The sequence below is a fragment of the Fundulus heteroclitus genome, chromosome 9, assembly GCF_011125445.2.
Source record: "Fundulus heteroclitus isolate FHET01 chromosome 9, MU-UCD_Fhet_4.1, whole genome shotgun sequence".
Lineage (NCBI taxonomy): Eukaryota > Metazoa > Chordata > Actinopteri > Cyprinodontiformes > Fundulidae > Fundulus > Fundulus heteroclitus.
Window position 1 is genome coordinate 3634010 of NC_046369.1, and position 19142 is coordinate 3653151.

The 19142-nt window shown below is 37.9% G+C and overlaps 1 protein-coding gene across 2 annotated transcripts in view; it reads right to left on the reverse strand.

Moving 5' to 3' along the window:
• LOC105936917 (contactin-associated protein-like 4) overlaps window positions 1-19142 on the reverse strand; it is a 140767-nt gene that overhangs the window by 90761 nt on the left and 30864 nt on the right. For both annotated transcript variants that reach the window (XM_036140853.1, XM_036140852.1), the window contains exons 3-5: window positions 11991-12184; window positions 3521-3668; window positions 2029-2232 (exon numbers count right to left, since the gene is read on the reverse strand). In XM_036140853.1, the coding sequence (XP_035996746.1) occupies window positions 2029-2232; window positions 3521-3668; window positions 11991-12184 (546 nt within the window). The remainder of the gene's footprint in view (window positions 1-2028; window positions 2233-3520; window positions 3669-11990; window positions 12185-19142) is intronic.

A 19142-nucleotide genomic window follows, 5' to 3' on the forward strand; every position in this document is an offset into this window, starting at 1 on the left:
CTTTAACACTACTTGAATTCAAATATTGAAAGTTTTCACATCTTGAAGCTCTGCCAACAAAACCTTGAATACTGATTATCATTTTTGCCCTACAGGCAAAGCCTCACAATAAGAGGACTCCCTGCTCTACCTACCTGAGTCACAGCTAAGTGAAAATAGTTGTTACAAATGCAATGGATAGCAGGCAAGAGCACAGTGTGCCACCTTTATAGCAACATTCACTGTCATTTCATAGTTATAGTTCATCTAAATTCTGTTACAGAGCGAAGATCATTCCTTTTTGAAGCAATATTGTCACATAATGGTTAATTGGATGTTTACAACCTTGGGGTAAAAAATCAACATCTAATTAGAGTCTATGTGCCACCAATGGTGCATTTGTTTGTAACTTGGAAGGCACAATTTTAGTATTTCAAGTTGTAGAAAAATCAAATAGAAACAATGCCAAAATGTGAATTTTTTACCTGGAAAGTAAAAAATGTCCCTCTTTTCCCCCAGGGTCAATATCCAGTCATATTATTCATGCATACTACATAAATTGAATGCAAAATTTCTGGAATAAAGTGTGTTCTTCTGATGGTTTCTACCACATTAAGCCCATATAAGTAAGCATTTACAAGCCTTATTGGTAAACAAGTTACTTTTTTTTAGTGTTTAACTTGGACTCTTTCTGACAAATCAATTGGAACATAATTGAGTCTATTAACGGAAAGCTTGACTTCAAACTTCAAGAGGCAACTACCCCACCACTAAGGACGTAATCCATCTACTTTGGAAGTTGGATCTAGAAATATTCCTCTAAACCTAACTGCAACGGTTTAGCTAGGTGACAAGGCTAACGCAGATGAGCAACACAGGCAGTTAATATTGTGTTAATCTACATTTTATGCATTCAAACGCTACAAATGTCCACCAACAGCTGTTGTACAGGACAGTGTGTGCAACTAATTCAACAAGACACAAACTGTTCGAAGAACACATGAAATGCAACCTTTACTTCTACACGTGTAATCGGCAGATCAGACTTCTGAGGTCCCGGCAGGTGAGTAACCGAGTAACGCAGCAACATTTTGGGAGTCTTCTAGTTCATTACTTCAGACTTGGACGTTCTGATTTCTGAGCACAGTGGAACATATTTTAATGGGCAAAGGCCACTGAAGATGGCGATGCTGCTGTTCTGAGAAAAAATCTTAATGAGGCAGCGTCTGTGAGCTAGTTAAGGAATTTAACTCGAGCTGCGCTGCTTCACACATGATCTTTCTCACACTGCGCAGAATATATCAAGCACACCCAAATGATGTGGGCAGTCTATTTAGGCTGCAAAACCTCCTGCTGCACTCCTCATTTCATCCCAATACCTGCCTGCTGCTGCTGGTTCTCTTCAGCTTCTCCACCAACCCTATCTAACCCCCCCCCCCCCCCCCCCCCCCCCCCTCAGGTCACAGATCCTCTCCTTACTTCATTCCATGACATGTTGAGCAGCATGGCCATGAAGTGATGAGATTGGAGCCAGGATGTCCACCTCAAAATTGTTAAAGATCAATTTTAACATGTACACCTAAGTCTGAGTGCACTTTGGCTACTGATGTCACAGTAAAAAGTAGAGAAAAAACAAGATTTCTGATTGTCGAGGGATGAAAAAGATGCAGCTTTCATTGACAGATTATACACACAATATCAACATACTGTTACAATCCCCTTTAAATTACATACGGTAGCAAATACAACTAGGTTTTGAGGACAGTTATCTAAAATATCACAATTTTATAAAAATGTTTTGATGATTAAAATGAATGTGAATATATGACATGCTAACATTTACTTGCCAAAGTGTCTCATCTGTTAATTTCAAAAAGACTGAAAAGTGCCACAAAGTTGGTGACACCCATAGTGAAGAAATGTGCAAAATTCAGAACGGAAAAAGTATCAATGGTGATTCATTACTGAATGTTTTTTTATAGGCAATTAAGGGCTAAATCCAGGTGTTAATAAATATGCCAACATGTAGTCATACTTTTTTTTTTTTACCTTGTTGGTGGTAAAGCAGCAGCTTTCCTTTCTCCAGCGCCAGATTTAGGCTGTGATCCCTCTGTCCCTTTGCGTGAAGTAGCGTTCCTGAATTCTTCAAGGTTTTAAACTTCAGAGAGATGCTATCCCTGGCTGTCCAGCTCGTTCTGGCACTCAGTCTGAAGACAAGGCTGCTTCTTCCATCAAAGCCTGCCACCTCAGAGGCTATAAAACAGAGTAAAGTGGGTTTAAAGGTTAGATTATTTAAAATTCAGTTTTTAAATTAAATGGAACACAGCAACATACATGAATTGTAAAATGTGCAACTTAAAGTCAAATGAATTTTAGATTTGTTATCTATTATGCTGCATAAGGTAATCATTTTTGTTTTTTGTTAACTGTTACAGAATCAACCATATTCATGAATATTCAGGATTTTAAAATGAAAAATGACAATGAAGAATAATTAATAATTAATCCCCTTTTTTGAAAATTCACTGAGCAGTGCAGTAAATGTTTTCAGGTGCCATCTAAGGCTGCATGAACAGCTTGGAAGATAGTTTCTACCCCTCTCCCAGGGCTCCACCCAACCTCTTAAAATTTGTATGAGCCCTTCTATCGATAGCTGACTTCAGCACTCACCAAAGATTTCCAATAAAACTCAGCAGTTTGATTTGTGCCAAATGTTTTCCTGGTTTGAGCTGTTACATGTGGACAGTTTGCAGATACTTTGCCTCTGATGCACAAAACATCTTGGTCAGGTTCTGAGTTATCATTCCTTCAGTTTCTAATCTGAAGGAATGAACCCAGCATTATGGCATGAACCCCACCATGTTTTACAGCAATGGTTTAATTAACTCTTTTCAAACATATAAATGTCAAAAGTCATCCAGAGTCAAATATTTAAACTAATTATGCATTTTCCACACAATTCATGAAAAACAAGGCATCTTGGATATACATATACATAGATATAATGCATTCACTGACCAGTCGGATCTCGGGTCTACTATGGCCCGGCAGAGAGAGCAGCCATCTTGTAATCAAAAGGTTCCAGCGTTCTCTGCCACATGTCAATATGCCCCTGGGCAAGGCACTTAACCTCCAATCTGTTTATTTGGTGCATGAAACTCTTTCATCATTTATCTATGAGTTACTCCAAAAACTTTAAGGAGAGATTTTTCCATTTTGATAACACTTTATACTTTTGGGGACATTAATCGAGCCGTTAAGAATCATGTCCCCGTGTTTAAATATGAATGAATTAATAACTGGTTATGCATTGCTCATACAATGTGTTTATACATTATTACATGAAATTCTGTTAGCTTTTAATTCCTTTACTTCTAAAGGAAACAAGATGATCGACAGACATTTCACAAATACCAAAAATATGGAATATTGTATATAGTAGCTATACTATCAACTATACTGGAATACGCAAATCAAGCTCAGATGCTAAATCCTAATAGACCTTTTCTCATCATGCTTTAATTACTGCAACCAAACTCACTGTATCCGCAGCCGTAAATTTCCAGTCGGAGTCCGATCCTTCCGGCGGGGTTCCAGTCCAGCGGGATCAAGCGAAGATAGCGGGCGATTACCGGCTGATCAAGTTTGTACTGGATCACAGTGTCCGCGTTACTGTTACCTGGAAAAGCCTGAAACACCACAGTTAGCTGTTAGCTTGCTTCAATTTCACAGACAGCAAGAAAGTTCTAATATTCATACAATTAAGCTGATGAAAACTCATTTATGTTTTAAATAAAGGTATAGTGTGTAGTTTTAGATGTGGGGTCCTGGGAATTTATCAGTAACAGTTCCCTTACCTGTAGCGGACAGATGTCTCATCACAATAAGACATCAATATTTATTTTCAAATTTTTTTTTTGCTTTATGATCACTTTTTATTATTGTTTGTGTTGCGATGTTTTTAAGCAATGTATGGTGACCTTGAGTGTCCAGAAAGGCGCCTATAAATAAAAATGTATTATTCTTACTATTAATAATAGATTTGCAGAAAGCAGTAAATGAGAAATAGAATTAATTATTTAATCACTAATACTAGGTTAAGGAACTAATCGTTTTAATAATTATAGTGAGTTTGTTGAAAAAGGTGAAGGATACTGTTTCAATAGTCTGACAAAGACACATCCAATTTAGATGATTTCAAATTAGCTTACCCTGAAAATAATTATAACCTGTGAAATACAAACCTCATATTAGTGGATAGTAAATGTGTACGTGTTCACAAGAGATAATTGTTAAGCCTGGTGCTCTGTCCTCAGTCACACAATGTCCATGTCACGTTAAAGTATTAACAACGGTTGAGGTTTGCCAGCTGTTTTGTACTCACCTGATCGTCTGTGACTCATCTCTTGGCTCTAATTAGATTAAGACGGGAGGAAAACATTGGATTTTGCATCCAGTTGTTAATCTGTGTCATAACAACAAAGACAATATGTCCCTGTTGTCGTGTCCACCGATGTTACTTTAACATAACTGAAGTTGCTTGCCTCAGAATGCAGTACCAAACTTAAAGGCAAGTCTTTTGTAAGAGTGTAGACACTTAATATCCACTAATATGACATTGTACCCAGGGGGCAGGCCTAAAATGGGCCCCCCACACATGACATTCTGTAACTTATAGGAAATGAACTATTATTTTCCTTTTTAAGACATGATTGATATCCTATCCTATTCTCCCCTAGAGCAAATAACAAAACGCTGCAGCCATTAACATTTACCAGCCTTCAAATAGTACCTATTGGACCTATTCCAAATATAACTTCCACTGGTAACAACAGGTGTCAGACAGAAACGTTTGAGGTTTTCTTTAGTGCCATTAGAGGACCAGCTGTATTCTCTAGGCCAGTGTTGCCCAACCCTGGTCCTCGAGGTACGCTGCCCTGCATGCTGTAGGTGTTTCTCTGCTTTAACACACCTGATTCAGGTGACTGACTGCAGTTCAGCCAAAGCCTGTCAATTGAAATCAGGCGTGCTTATGTAGGGGAACATCCAAAACATGCAGGGCAGTGTGCCTTGAGGACCAGGGTTGGGAAACACCGCTCTAGGCAACCGTGGAGCAGGAGTGAGAAGCGGTAGTTGGCTTTACCCACAGTTAGAGGTGCCTTCCTCAGGTAACAGGCCCGGTTCTGTGTTTTTCTATCAAATGATGATGGAGCATCTGCCTGACCCGGAGCAGAGGGTATGACTTTAACTGCATATTTTCTTCTCTCTGTCTGTAGCCAACAAAACATTTTATACTTCCCTTAATCACCTCAAAGTCAGAAGCTGAATCAGTAGTCACAACATCTTTGTGTCAAAGACATTTTAGTCTTTGACACAAAGCAATTAGGTTGGGAGAAATTAGGAAAAAGGTTTTTAATTCACACTTAATGGGTAAAACAATTTAAATGGGTAAAATTGGCTACAACTAGGTCTTTCTAATTAGTTGTTAGCCTCTCACCACCCTTAGAATTGACTAATCTTTTGACAAACCCATTGAAATATAACATCTATGAACTGCAGGTAAGGCAAGGCAAGGCAAGGCAAGGGAAATATATTTGTATAGCACATTTCAGTACAAAGACAATGCAAAATGCTTTACATGATTAAAATACAGGAAAAAATAACAGAATAAAAGCAAGTAGGAATAAAACGTAGAAACAAAATAAAACATAGAGAAATAGAAACTAAAAGCAAACATTAAAAACAGTTGGACTACAAAGTTGAACTAATAATGTTTCAGAAAAACAGTTTAACTAGAACAGTCGAAGGCAATCCTAAACAAATGTGTTTTTAATCTCGATTTAAAAGAATTCAGGCTTTCCGCACTTTTACAGTTTTCTGATGGATTTGTTCCAGATAAGTGGAGCATAGGAACTACATGCTGCTTCTCCTTGTTTAGTTCTGGTTCTGGTTCTGCAGAGCAGGCTGGAGCCAGAAGACCTGAGTGGTCTGGAGGGTTGATGCACTGATAACAAGTCTGTGATGTATTTAGGTGCTAAGCCATTCAGTGATCTATAGACTAACAGAAGTATTTTAAAGTCTATTCTCTGAGATACAGGGAGCCAGTGGAAGGACTTTAGAACTGGGGTTATGTTCTCTACTTTCTTAGTCTTAGTGAGGACGCGGGCAGCAGCGTTCTGGATCAGCTGCAGCTGTCTGATCCACTTTTTAGGCAGACCTGTGAAAACACCGTTGCCGTGATCAATTTGATTAAAAATAAATGCATGGATTAGTTTTTCCAAATCCTGATCTGACATCCTTTAATCCTGGAAATGTTCCTCAGGTGATAGAAAGCCGACCTTGTAATTGTCTTTAGATGCTTTTGGAGGTTCAGGTCTGAGTCCATCACTACTCCCAGATTTCGGGCCTGATCAATGGTTCCTAGCTGAAGCAGCTGAAGCTGTGTGCTGACTCTTGATAAAGGAACTAATGCTTCACAAAACTCGCATTGCCAAAATACGAGCTATCCATTCACAGAAAATAGATGTGTATTCTTTAATGGTTAAAATCATGATGCAAAATCACTTCATTTTCACACTGGTAGGAATTATAGCAGTTCCAGTGGTTGAAATGTTGACAAAATCAAATGCAGGTAAAGCAGCTTAAATCTCTTCAGTGTAAAGGGACTCGGCACTTGTTCTGGTCACACTTGGTGTAGAGAAAAAAGTCTCCCGAACCGCTCAACCTTGAGGCACCAATCTGCATTTTCAAACCTTGAGCTAACAGGCCATTGATCCTGTCTGCTGATGATGCCACTCCCTCTCCCCCCAACTCTGTCCAGTGATCGATAACCCTGGATCCCACTCTGTTTCCGTACCAAGCCTCTTTTAAAAGACTAATAGCTTCCATTTTCCCCAATCAGCGGCCTTTGAAAATTCAGGACGGGTCTCTGTTTGACTGGTACCTACAGAGAAACAACTCGTTTTGAAACGTAACTCCTAAAGACCAAAGCCGCACACACAATGAAACTACAGTTGTAGTCATGCGTGTGTGCATATATTTGAATGCACACCCTTTGCCATATCTACTGAACAGCTTGTGACATCGTCTGAGTGTGTGTGTGTGTGTGTGTGTTAGCTGAGTGTGCACTGATGAGACTTTGTGAGAACGATTGGCTTCTCTGGCACTGCATAATTGTGATCTCAGTAGCGTCTTCAGTGCTTTGAAGGGCTGAGCCTGCTGGGCAGCCGAGCGTTAAGCTCAACAAATGGCTCTGTTTCCTGCTGAGGATGCCGAGGAGAACGGCATCTCATTTACTCGCCCGAGGACCTTTTGAAATATGAGCAGCCTCTGACAAGCTTTCAGTCAAGAAAGAAGAAAGAGATACGAGGGAAGGATGAGACTAAGAAAAGGATGCGAGAACAACCGTGGATAAAGAAGTTCTCAATCCTGTGGACACACAGACACAAACATTTAATTCAAGGCCTTTCACTTGGCCTACGTCCACAATTCTGTGGAATCAAGTTTTAACAATTATGTGGTGCAGGGGTTCAGGATGATGCAACTTTATCTATCTATAACTCTATGGATAAGATATGTGAGGCTAGTATTTGAGCATTCTGGTGAACATCTAAGCAAATACTTGTTTTTGCGTTCTTTTTTTCATTCTTAAATCAAGTAATCCGCATTGGGCCACAAAATGATTAGCTATTAGTGTTTTTATACAGTTTTACTTCTTTCTTGTGCCATGTCTCTATTTCACAAAAATAAAAACAGCTGTATTGCGTTTGTATTGCTCAAGAAGCAGTTATTTGAACACCAACTTCTTTCATTAAGAGAAATATGGGTTGGAAAGTTTTATTCACCAAGATTTCATTCAAAGCTACATTTCATACAACCGACTGGGTCTATAATATTTGACCCAAGTAAATGTTCTCTTAAATACCCTTTGTTATATTATTTTTTTTATATTTCAAACACTCTGCTTCAGTCATACATTTCAGTAAACCAGTCTTGCGTTACTGTTTGAGGTACTCCTGTTAATTGATGACAGATGCAATTAAAAAAAGGAGTGATGACAATTATCTTGGTAAAACAAAGAGATTATTTGAAATTAGTTCAACCAGTTCAGACAATACCTTGATTTAATTTAATTAAGTTTATTCATGGTTGGACATTTCTGGCTGCTGATACAGTGAGTCTGGTTGAAGTAATTATGGAAAGCTTTGGAAAGGTCTATGGGAAGGTAGTCTCTGAACTTTATTTGTATATTGTAGCCTTGTGAAATACATAAAGATTTCATTCATCTGAATTTATTTTATTGATATAGTGCCAATTCACAACACATGTACTTTGTATTTTCAAGGCACTTTAAAAACTGAATTATACTGAATTATACAGACAGATTGGTTAAAATATGTTTTTTTTTTTTATGGAAGCCCAGCAGATTGCATTGAGTCTTTGACTTGCAGCATTCACTCCTCCTGGAGGTGCACAGAGTCACAGTGGACAGTTGCTTGCATTGTGTCCTGACTTTGCAGCAATCCCTCATTCCAAGCATGTATGTAGCGACAGTGGAGAGGAAAACTCCCCACTAACAGGAAAGAAACACAGATAAGCAGATAAACTCTGAGCCAGTTTCAAGTTTAGAGGATGAAAGAAAGAACAGTTTGTTACAGTAAAAGCTCAGCCAATGACTATTTCTAGGAGAGAGAGAAAGCGTTTGACACTGAAAGACTGGGCCAAACGGATCGTTCCCTTTCTGCCATGCCAGGTCTGTGTTTAGTTTTTTTTCACTCCATATCCGCTCACCATGTTATGTGTGCAGCACTACATAAGCGCCTTCCTGTCTCTCTGACAGATTATGCCAGTAGATTGCCAGCAAGCTTTCCTTGCTCTAGTTTGTCTTCAAGTTGCCGACCAAATTTGAATTCCCGGATTGTTCTCACCTCACCTTGCCTTGCTAATGACAGGCTTCTGCTGCCTTTTGGATATCTGGGCATGGACCCATGTTCCGATTGTCAGCCACCAATTAAGGCCGAACCCTCTGGTTAAGTATGCTGATGTCTGCCTTGCTGTGTTTGACCATCGCTTGCTTATTGATACCATATCTGGATTTTGGATTGTTGCGTTACCTGTCTCTTAAATAAATCCATTACCTTGAAACACTTCTGTGTCGTGGCTGAAAATGTTTTGGTCCTCTGTGTTACCTGTTACAAGAAACCTTGTAAAACTTAACAGTAGATGAGTTTAAATCTCATTGATAATGACCACACATTGTGTTTTTTTTGCCATTTAATTGTAGTATTATACATGTTTTGGATTTTCCTGAGGATGAATAATTTGAAACATTGAATTAGAATAAATCGAATGCTAAACATCCTGAATGGCCCCAACATTAACCTTGTTGAAAATTACAAATTGCTTAAGCCTTGTCCCTGCCAGGAAAACAAAGTGAGTTTTACTATCCTAAGCAAAGGGTTCAAACAGCCAGCCATAATTTTACCAGGACATTGCTGAGGGCTAGAAAAGTGTGAAAGTGTGTTATCTCTATTATCTCAACTTGCCAATATATATAGCTAACTCATGAATTCACATCATGCTTTGTCTCCAGAAAATTGGTTGCTTAGTATGATGGCAGCACATTCCTTTTTTCTAACCACGTAATTGAAAGAAAAAAATCTTTCTTTAAAAAGCAAAGATTTTCAATAATGCTCTAAAATACATCTATGGTGAAGGGGAGGAAATGATAAATCTTTAGCACTTCGGAAAGTAAAAAGTAAGACTCATTTTAAAATTTTCACTCAGGTGATTTGCTTTCTCATTGGGTGGGGAACAGGGTTAACTCGGAGTTGCAAAAGTCAGGAGGAAGCTGTGACTGATGCATCTGTTTTCACAGTCAAGCTCTCACCTTTTCTGTGACACTAAGCCACCCTGACTAATACACGGAGCTTTAAGCGCAATCTGACAGCTGAGATGGGGACTTACCACCTTACTCTCTGAGCGTCAAATCAACGGGTTTTAACACTGAAGAAGTCGTGCATTTATACTTTCAGGTGATGTGTCCCAGGGTAAGTTGGTATTCTCCACACAGTGTGAAAATCTTCTGTGCAAGTCTGAATGAAAAGCTGCGCCACAAGCTGATAAAGCGAGAACATGGGTGTTCTCTTTCTTCTTCAGTTGAAGTAGGAGACGTCTGAATGTTTTCCGGAAAATATTGAATGAAATATGAACTGTGCCGTGCATAGTTTTCTTTAATTTTGACAAAGGTTTCCTCATTGCGAACAAGTATCTTTGTACTTGGAAAGATGCTAGAATTGCTGGTTGTGTTTGTGAACAAATGAAGGCGAGAAACAGATGCACCCAATAAGGAAGCAAAATACAGACACGTTTGCCCACTTATACTAGCTCTTTTGCGGCAGATTTAGATTTTTGGCACAGTCCTGACACTAGTATCGAGACTGACTCACACTGAATGAGTTAGCAACTGCTCGTTCATCAACTTGCTCGGAGATTGGTAATTGACACCGTTGGCGCTGCAGGAATTAAAGCTGTGACATTTTGCATGCCAGGCAGTCTCTTTTAAACATCAGCAGAGGTTAAACTCTCTGACAGCAGCTCCATACAGTCACAATACCGGTGACGTTCCTTACAGCTCAGTCTGCTGTTAATATGCATGCACTAAACTCACTCACTTTTCAAATTTAATTGACAAGAGTTTTTTTTTTTAATCCAATCTGCATTTTTTTTTTAAATCTGGATTCAAGAGCTGCTTTGTTGTGATTTAACCAATTAATGAATATAAGAAATATCTGCCTTCCCTTAAATATATTGGGATAAAATCAAGTTTATAAAACAACAATCCACAATCATTTTGACCAAGCTCCAAAGCTCAAAGCAGAGAACCTTTTGGAAACTGATGTACACTGCTTGTTATAGCCACCCAAACTTTGAATTTGTCTAGCCACCGACTCTGTAGGCATTCACCAAAAGCTGTGTTCCTCATGGGGAAGACATTGACAGCATCACAGACTACATTAACTTCTGTATGGACAACAATGTGTCCCTCAAAATTACATGCACTACATGCCTTTACTTCATCAACCATGAAGTAAAGGCTCTCCTCAAGGAGTAGACTAAAGCCTTTAAATCGGCAAACAAGGAGGATGTGAGAGCTGTGCAGAAGGAACTCAGAAAAAAAGATCAGGGATGTAAAAAAAAAATATGTACAGAAATAAGATTGAAGATCAGCTGCAGCAAAACAACATCTGGCTGTGGAAGAAATGGAAGCACCTGAATTCACAGTGTATTGTGAAACAAAGGAAAAACAAGGAGTGTTTTATTTGAATGGGGATTTCTCTCAATAAATCATGAAAAGGGGACATATCATGCTTTTCAGTTCTTCCTTTTCACATTGAAATCATTGAGTTGTTGGGTCTATATAAAGTGCAATTGCAATGCTTTGGCCTGAATTCCTTGTTAATTTACCCCCATGTTCCCCCTTTTTACCCCGGTTAGGAAAGCAACTCATTTTGATAGGGTCTCCCGAAATCTAAACGAGGCACTTCGAACCCCGCTGAACAATTCAGTTGCGCATGTATCAATAAGATTATAATTGAAAGTTTAATTAATTCAGTAATTCAGTTCAAAAACATTCCAAAAAAAGGTAAAAAACAAAGCAACTGGACTTGTTTTCCGTAGACGAAGACGTTTCGCTTCCTCTCCAGGAAGCAAAACATGCTAATTTGAATTTGCATGTTATCTAAGCCATTACAAGGCCTTTGTTTGCCAATTGTATATAGCTTGTTACTCCACATTACTCCAGACTTTTTGAATTGAGAAAGCTTCCTGGAGAGGAAGTGAAACGTCTTCAACTACGGAAAACAAGTCCAGTTGCTTTGTTTTTTAGCTTTTTTTGGAATGACCATGACCTGGATGACTGAGAATCTTCACCAGCAATTCAAAAACAGAAACTCATCCATATCCATGATTATTGAAGACGAGCTCAAGATATGAGTGGTGACGTAGCTTACCCCTAAGCTGTCTTCCTGCCGGTGTTGTCTCCAGTTGTGTCCTGTGTCGCTGAACATCAACAGGTAGGACGTCAGCCAATCAGAGCTTCCGTAGCGGCCCTGTGTGGCAACAGCAGTTATCTGGGTTCTTCTCTGCAGATCCACCTCCAACCACTGGTACTTATCTGACAACAGAGGAGACCAGCCTCCAGCTCCTGTACATGCAAAAGGGACAAATAACCATAAATTACAGTCATTTTCTTGCTTGGTTTACATGGTATAACTTATTAAGCCAGAAGATTCAGGAAGGTAAATATATTTCTGTTAATTTCTCTTTACAAAGCCTTGAATTCAATATATAAACCATGACTTTATAATCTGCAGCACACACTTTGTTGGTGTTTTTTCATTTTTGTTTTTGCTCGTCTCCAGCTATATATTCTTATTCTGGGAAGACACCCAAGCAGCCTTGTATGATTCACTGTGTAAAAAGCTCCCCATTTTATCCATAAGCCACCGTGAGTGAGCACAATGTGGTTCAAAATAACTGAAAATCTTGTCTATTCACATTTCTGCGCTGATATGATTGAAGTCACTGAGCTGAAACATTTGTCCTCTCCACAGCGATTTGCAGAACACAATCCTGCCTCTCAGGGGTAACACGCTCCGGTTTAGTCCTGACAACAGCTGTTGCAACAGCTGGAGAGGGCATCCAGTTTTGTATGAGCTTTTTCCACACTGTGTTCATGGTGTAGATTGATAAAAATCCCATTAAAAGTGAGGGAAGTCTGACATTGTAGTCATTAAAAGAGGTAAGCAAGCAGAAAATGTATTGAAATCATCAATATTAGAATGATTTTGAGACATTAACTATTGATTTTATGAAGCACTAAATCAGATTAGTTTACTTAAAAAATGTCAAGATTTTCCAATCATAACCAAAGCCTGAAGTGATGTCCTGATTATTGTATTTTTAAATGATTTGTATCAGAATTACTGTCTAAACTTAGAATTTGGGGAGTTTCATTTAGGCATTTTAGTATAGCAGAGCTTACAATTTAGGTCCAATTAAATTTGATTCTCCCTAAAAGTGTTTTGTAAACCTAACAACAGTATTCAAACAAAAGAAGTCACTAGAAACAATTAGAAGTTATTCTAGTTGTAGCTATGGAAAGGCTGGACACAATTCCTTTAGACCAGAAATCCCCAAGAATATACTTTGCTTATTTCTTATTATTAATAGAAACAATTAAGTATATCTGTATGTTTGTAAATGTATGTAAATGTAGTCTTGTTCATTTGTTTTTCCTATGTTTGTAATTTGTTTTTGTTCATGTGCAACACTTTGAGTCGTCTTGAAAAGTGCTTTATAGATAAACTCGCCTTGCCTATTCTGTCAGTCTGACTGATGCCACCTGCTCTGCACATTTTGCAGGAAATCAACAGTTTAATGGGGACATACAATGCTTTTAAATTCTAACTTTTCACATTGAAATAAATTGGTTGTGCTGTATATATAGTAAAACTGCAATGCTTTGGTCTGAATTGCCCTTTAATTTACCCCTATGTCCCCTCTTTTTACACCTGTTCTGAGATGTTTCTAAGAGCAACTCGTTTTGGTGCCGTCTCTTTAAATCTAAAAGAGGCAATACACCCTCAAGGTTCCACTTAACCGTGTTTGGCCATTTGTGCAGTATGCTGAATGAACACCAGAGACTTAGCCACTTGAAGACTTGGCATCCTTCAGTCGGACTAGAAAATCGCTCAGAGAAATAAAAATGGCAGATTCACAAGACTGGTAATCTGGAAGTCTATGACCTTGTTTAGCACTTCTGCAGCAAATACTGTGATGTAGTAATAGTTTAAAAAAAAACATAATTGAAAACCGAATAGCTTGAAAAATATGACCCATAACAATAATCTAAAGATATCTATGTAACTCCTGGACAGACTACATTCATATTTTTCTGCACTCCAAGTACACAACAAAATGTATTTAAGGGCTAAAAAAAAGAGGGTCTTGTGTATGTCCCCTTTAAAGGGAAAACCAGCCATCAAATAAAGGTTCTAACTTTGTCTGTTGAGAAAAACATTTCTTTAGAAAAAGTGTGGTATTTAAAACTCTTCAGCAAAAAAACAAAGGGGTGACAAAAGCTGATTTTGAAAAAATCTGATTTTTGAAAAAATGGGAAATGGACTGAAAAAGTGAAAAGACAAAAAAAAAAAAAAGAAGCATTCTGCTGTAATACAGTGCTGACTTTTGGCTTGACCTTGTTAAAAACTAACAACACTGCAACTTCATTCCTGCTCTGGTGATATTCCTGAATCAAAGGAAACATGAGGCGGTCACAGAAAAGTCTTCTAATAGATTAAAGCTGATCTGAGCTGATCTCAGAAGTGTTCTATTCAATCTATCCTAATCTTATGTATGTTATATTCCAATTTATGTAGGTTATACTATAATGTTGGGAGGTTTGAGCCTAATAACATACAGAGAAGTAAATTTAATTTACTGCGGACCAGTGTAATCCAGTTTATGCCAGTGAGGATTCAGATTATTATCCAATATGACTGGTTTTAAGGAATGAGCTTGGTGAACCAAAGTTGTCTAGGTAAGCAAGCTATTTGATTGCACTGAGTCTTTCCTTTGAGTCTGTCCCTCCTCCTGTGCATGCAGAATGTGTGTGTCAGTGTGTTTGTTTGTAGGTGCATGTTTAATGAAGAAGTGCTGTGTCAGTGTAAGGTAAATCTATAGTGCCAGTTGGAGCGATTTCTCCCCTACAGAGAACACACACCCACACAACCATGATTAAACAGCCAGCCTAAAGAGTGTGTGAGACTGTGTGCATGATGGCGATGTGTTGACAGACCAACAATAATAATCAATACCACACAAACGTCTTACACACAGAATAGAAACACTCAACTGTCACTGTAATGCTTCAATCAAAGAACACTAAATATGAACACTTTTATTAATTCAACCTGCTAGGATTAAGACATTTGACTAATTGTACTGTCACTGATGATATAAGGTTGACAAATGGGATTAAGCTTGTGTTTTTGTGATATTTGAGTGTTTAAGCAGTCACAACAGGGGGGGAAACACTGAATTGAAAACTTTAGTTCCACTAAATGCAACAGGAACTGAATGCTTTTAATACATTCTGAATCCAACATTGCAGTTTTTGCTTTTAACCAAAAAGGAAAATCTGTGCCAGTATTCACAAAAAAATCATAAGACTAAAAGTAACCCTGTGTGAGATAATTTTAGGAAAAATCTTAGACTTTTCCAAATTCTAATATTCTCCTTAGAATTTACCTTGGTAGGATAAATGCTATTCACAAAGCACCCTAGGGCTTAAGAGAGCTCCTAAAGTGAAAAAAATGTAGTAGTGAGAACTTTTAGCAAGCGTTAAGAGTGTCTTAAGCAGGGAAGATGGTGGAAAGAGAGAGTTTTTTGGCTGATCCTCCACCTAAACAGTGGAGGAAATTACCAAATAAACTTCTTTAACAATCATTCCATGATTCTCGCCGACGCATTTTGGCCCATTATGCTGAAATTAGACTGTGATGCTGAAAACGACTGTCATTGTCAGTATCACATGGAACAGTATGACACAAATGTTTGAGATCAACATAAAAACGTAATTTAAGCTCTTGAATGTTCAGCAGGGCAGCTTCAAACCTCCAGATAAACATAAGCTAAAGCTAGCTGTTATTAGCTTGACAAACAACCCTCTTCAAGAAGTGACACACCAGCACATCATATTCAATAAACTACAATATGCATTCATATAATGCTTGTTTGTCAGATGAAAAATACCTTCTGGAAATAACCTTGTAACCCTAGTATAATTAGCCTAATGAGCATTAGCATCAATTATAATTATTTTCTGCTTACAGCTAATGAGAACACAACACTTAAGATTAGAATATTACATCAGATAAATAAAAAAAAACATTTTTAATACAGAAAAGTAGGCTTAATGAAATTTGTATTTAAAGAGATCCTCAATTAGTTAAACATGTTGGCCTAGAAATTGATGTTTGTGACACGTAAAAACTCATATTCACTTCACTACTTATTTTACTTCGAAAATTGTAAATCCTTTGTTATATTTTTCACCCATAGAGGTTGACATTTTTTTCACCTGCACAACAATGTTAATGACACAGGTAGGTCCTACTGGGCTATAGAGTGATCTGAGAAATTTGACTGGTGTAAATTTAGACAACGCCACACTGAGTTGCTGTTGGCTGTAATTTCAAAACAAAAAACAAACACACAACAGTGAGGTGAGCATTCATTGCTTCCCTCATAAGAAAAATTTAAAGCGCAATGAGAAAAAGCCATTATAAGAAGACAAATTTTTTTCTTTAAAAGACTTCGAGTCATTTGTAGGAACAAAATCGATGAAGGAGCTAACAGGTGGACGTAACTCTCACAAGCTAAAACCAACTGCCATGCCGACTATTTTTATCCATAAAGCACCCAAACCCCGTCGCCCTACGAGCAAAAGACACTGGATGAAACATCAAAGACACACAAAACACCAGAAGCGCTTTTAAATAATAAAGGTACTGCCACTGCTGCCTGTACCAAATGTAAAATCACGAACCCGACACTGGACCGAAGACCAGACCCTAAACAACTGGACTGAAGACCAGACTGATCAAATCCTAAGCAAGTGTTGACCTGACACCGGATACAGAGCACTACTTGTCAATATCACACAGTCTTATGAGTGGTACGTGTCATTCATCATTTATTTTTATTATTATTATTATTATTATTACTATGACATTGTCATCACTTTCAACACAATCCGGTTCAAGCTGAAAAGGTTTAACATCAGTCATTGCTGTTAGGGCTGGACGAAGCTAGCACTAAAGGACCCAGTATTTGTCATTTACCCACAATGCATTGAAGCTCAAACAATGTGCCGACGTCCGTGTGACAATATTTTATTAAAATTTATAAAAACAAAAAATCTTACAGTATTTTTACTGTTTTTTTTTTTTTTTTTTTTTTTTTTACATCTAAAACAGATTTCTCAAATAAAGTATATTGTTACAACTAATCATGCATCCCGTTAAGACCCGCTTGAAGGTATTTATTTTCAAAAGATATTTTAATCTGACAAAGTAGCCTCATCAGAATGCATATGTCAATTTACTGAATATGACTGTAACTATGGTAACATAAAGCCTTAACTTGGTTGAAAAGGAAAATTTCTAACAGAATTATGTCATTTGCCTTTTTATAAAAGGAATTGTCTACACAATATAATGCTTCTGTTGAGGGTTAAGACACGTGCATTCACATGCTTTCTGTTGACGTTACATATACAAGAAATGTACTTGGAAAGGTCAAGTTTTTTTTTTCTTCCTGGTACCTAGGTTGCCTTTATATTGGTAAAGAGTGCCTTGGGTAAGGAACACGCACACAAGCACACGTTGAAAACCGTGAAACAACAGTCCTTTCAATGGAAGAAGCTCTGTCGAAGATTATTTCCTTTGCTCCCGCTCTCTGCTCATTATGGCAGCTTATAAAGGTCAAAGCTAATGAGTACTTCAGTAAAAGACATAGACATTGACAGCACAAGTGAAGAGAGCAGACAGGCCGACCTTTACTCATTACAGCTGGACCACAGATGACAGGCACAGAGTACAGAGACAAAGGGGGAAAAAAGGAGAATGAGAGAGTGACAAAGGCAAGAGGATCAACGGACATCTACATGACTGCAAGAGTGGAAATTGGGAAAGGGTCAACAGGGCCCTAATGCTGTCCGTCCACTGAAGGTGAACCTCAACACATCAGGGATGAGTGGAAACTGCAAAAAGAAATACGTTTGTTAAATTTATTCAGCAGATATGGTGGTCCCATAACTCCTTTTCCTTGAATATAATACCTTTTGTCACACTTTTTTTTCCAGCCGCTGGTAGAAGGATTCTTTGCCTCACTAGCTGCTTGCATTGACTCCAAAGCAATTGCATGACTCGTTGCTGTAATTGAGGTTAAAGACAGGTCAGGAGCATTATATCGCTGCTCTGCTGGACATTCAAATTACCTCATTACCACAGCAAATCAACTAATATTAAGACTCTTATGGGCAGCCAAGCTAGCACTTTGAGCCGCAGGTGGTCTGACATTTTAAAAGTGCTCTAAAAAAAAGGGTGATGACTGAAAGTGCATGAATAAGACTCCTAATATTTAAATCAAACGTTTTCACTCAAAAAGCCATGGACACCAAGGAAAGAGACAAAGAAAACATGTGAAAAATAACTGTGTTACCTAGCAAGATTTTAATAAGCATCTTAAGGAGATTTGGCTTCCTACCTTATAAAACAAATAAATAAAACATTAAATATGTTAAGAAAATTAACTTCTGGTTGACTCAATTAGCTAAGCTTATGTGGCTTTCTGAAAGGGGTCACGGACCTTTACAGATGATAACTTTATATAATCTGAACATTTAGACTTTATACTAATGTTTTTCAGGACTAACAGAGTAAATTAAAATGGTTCATGACCTACCTGTATAAAAGCATGCTTTTTTCTACACAATGACACGATAAATTGCTGCAGTTAAGCATTCAGACAAATAGGTTTTAAATTAAAATCATGCTTTTGGTCACCAAAGACAGACCTCGTAGGTGTTTTTAATTTATTCATTTTGAACATGTAAAAACAGCACAGAATAAAAAAAAAAACACAATAATAATAAGTGAATAATATTAGTCAAATAGATATACACATATAGACACATATGGGTAAAAACATTGTCAAACATAAAAGGAGGGGGAAAAAAACGTATACCACTGCTTATCATTAAATTACATCTTGTTTCCTATTATAATCCTGCTCCCTGTATACTCTTCACACTTCAGAACCGGAGCCATAGGACTGTGCACAAACCAGGCCCAGGCAGGCAGTGTTCACAGGAACAACATAGTGCCGAGAGCCGCAAGCTGGCACAGAGAACTGAAGCAGCAGGCACACATCAACCAGTCTGCAGCCTTTATTCAAAACTGAAAAACCCTAAACAAATAAAATTGTCCAGTTACTTGAATGTTGCTAGGGACCTTCTGCCACAGATGGAACAACAACAACAAAAAAAAAGAAAACTGGCAAAAAAGGATGAAAACCTATAGATACTGAAAGACATA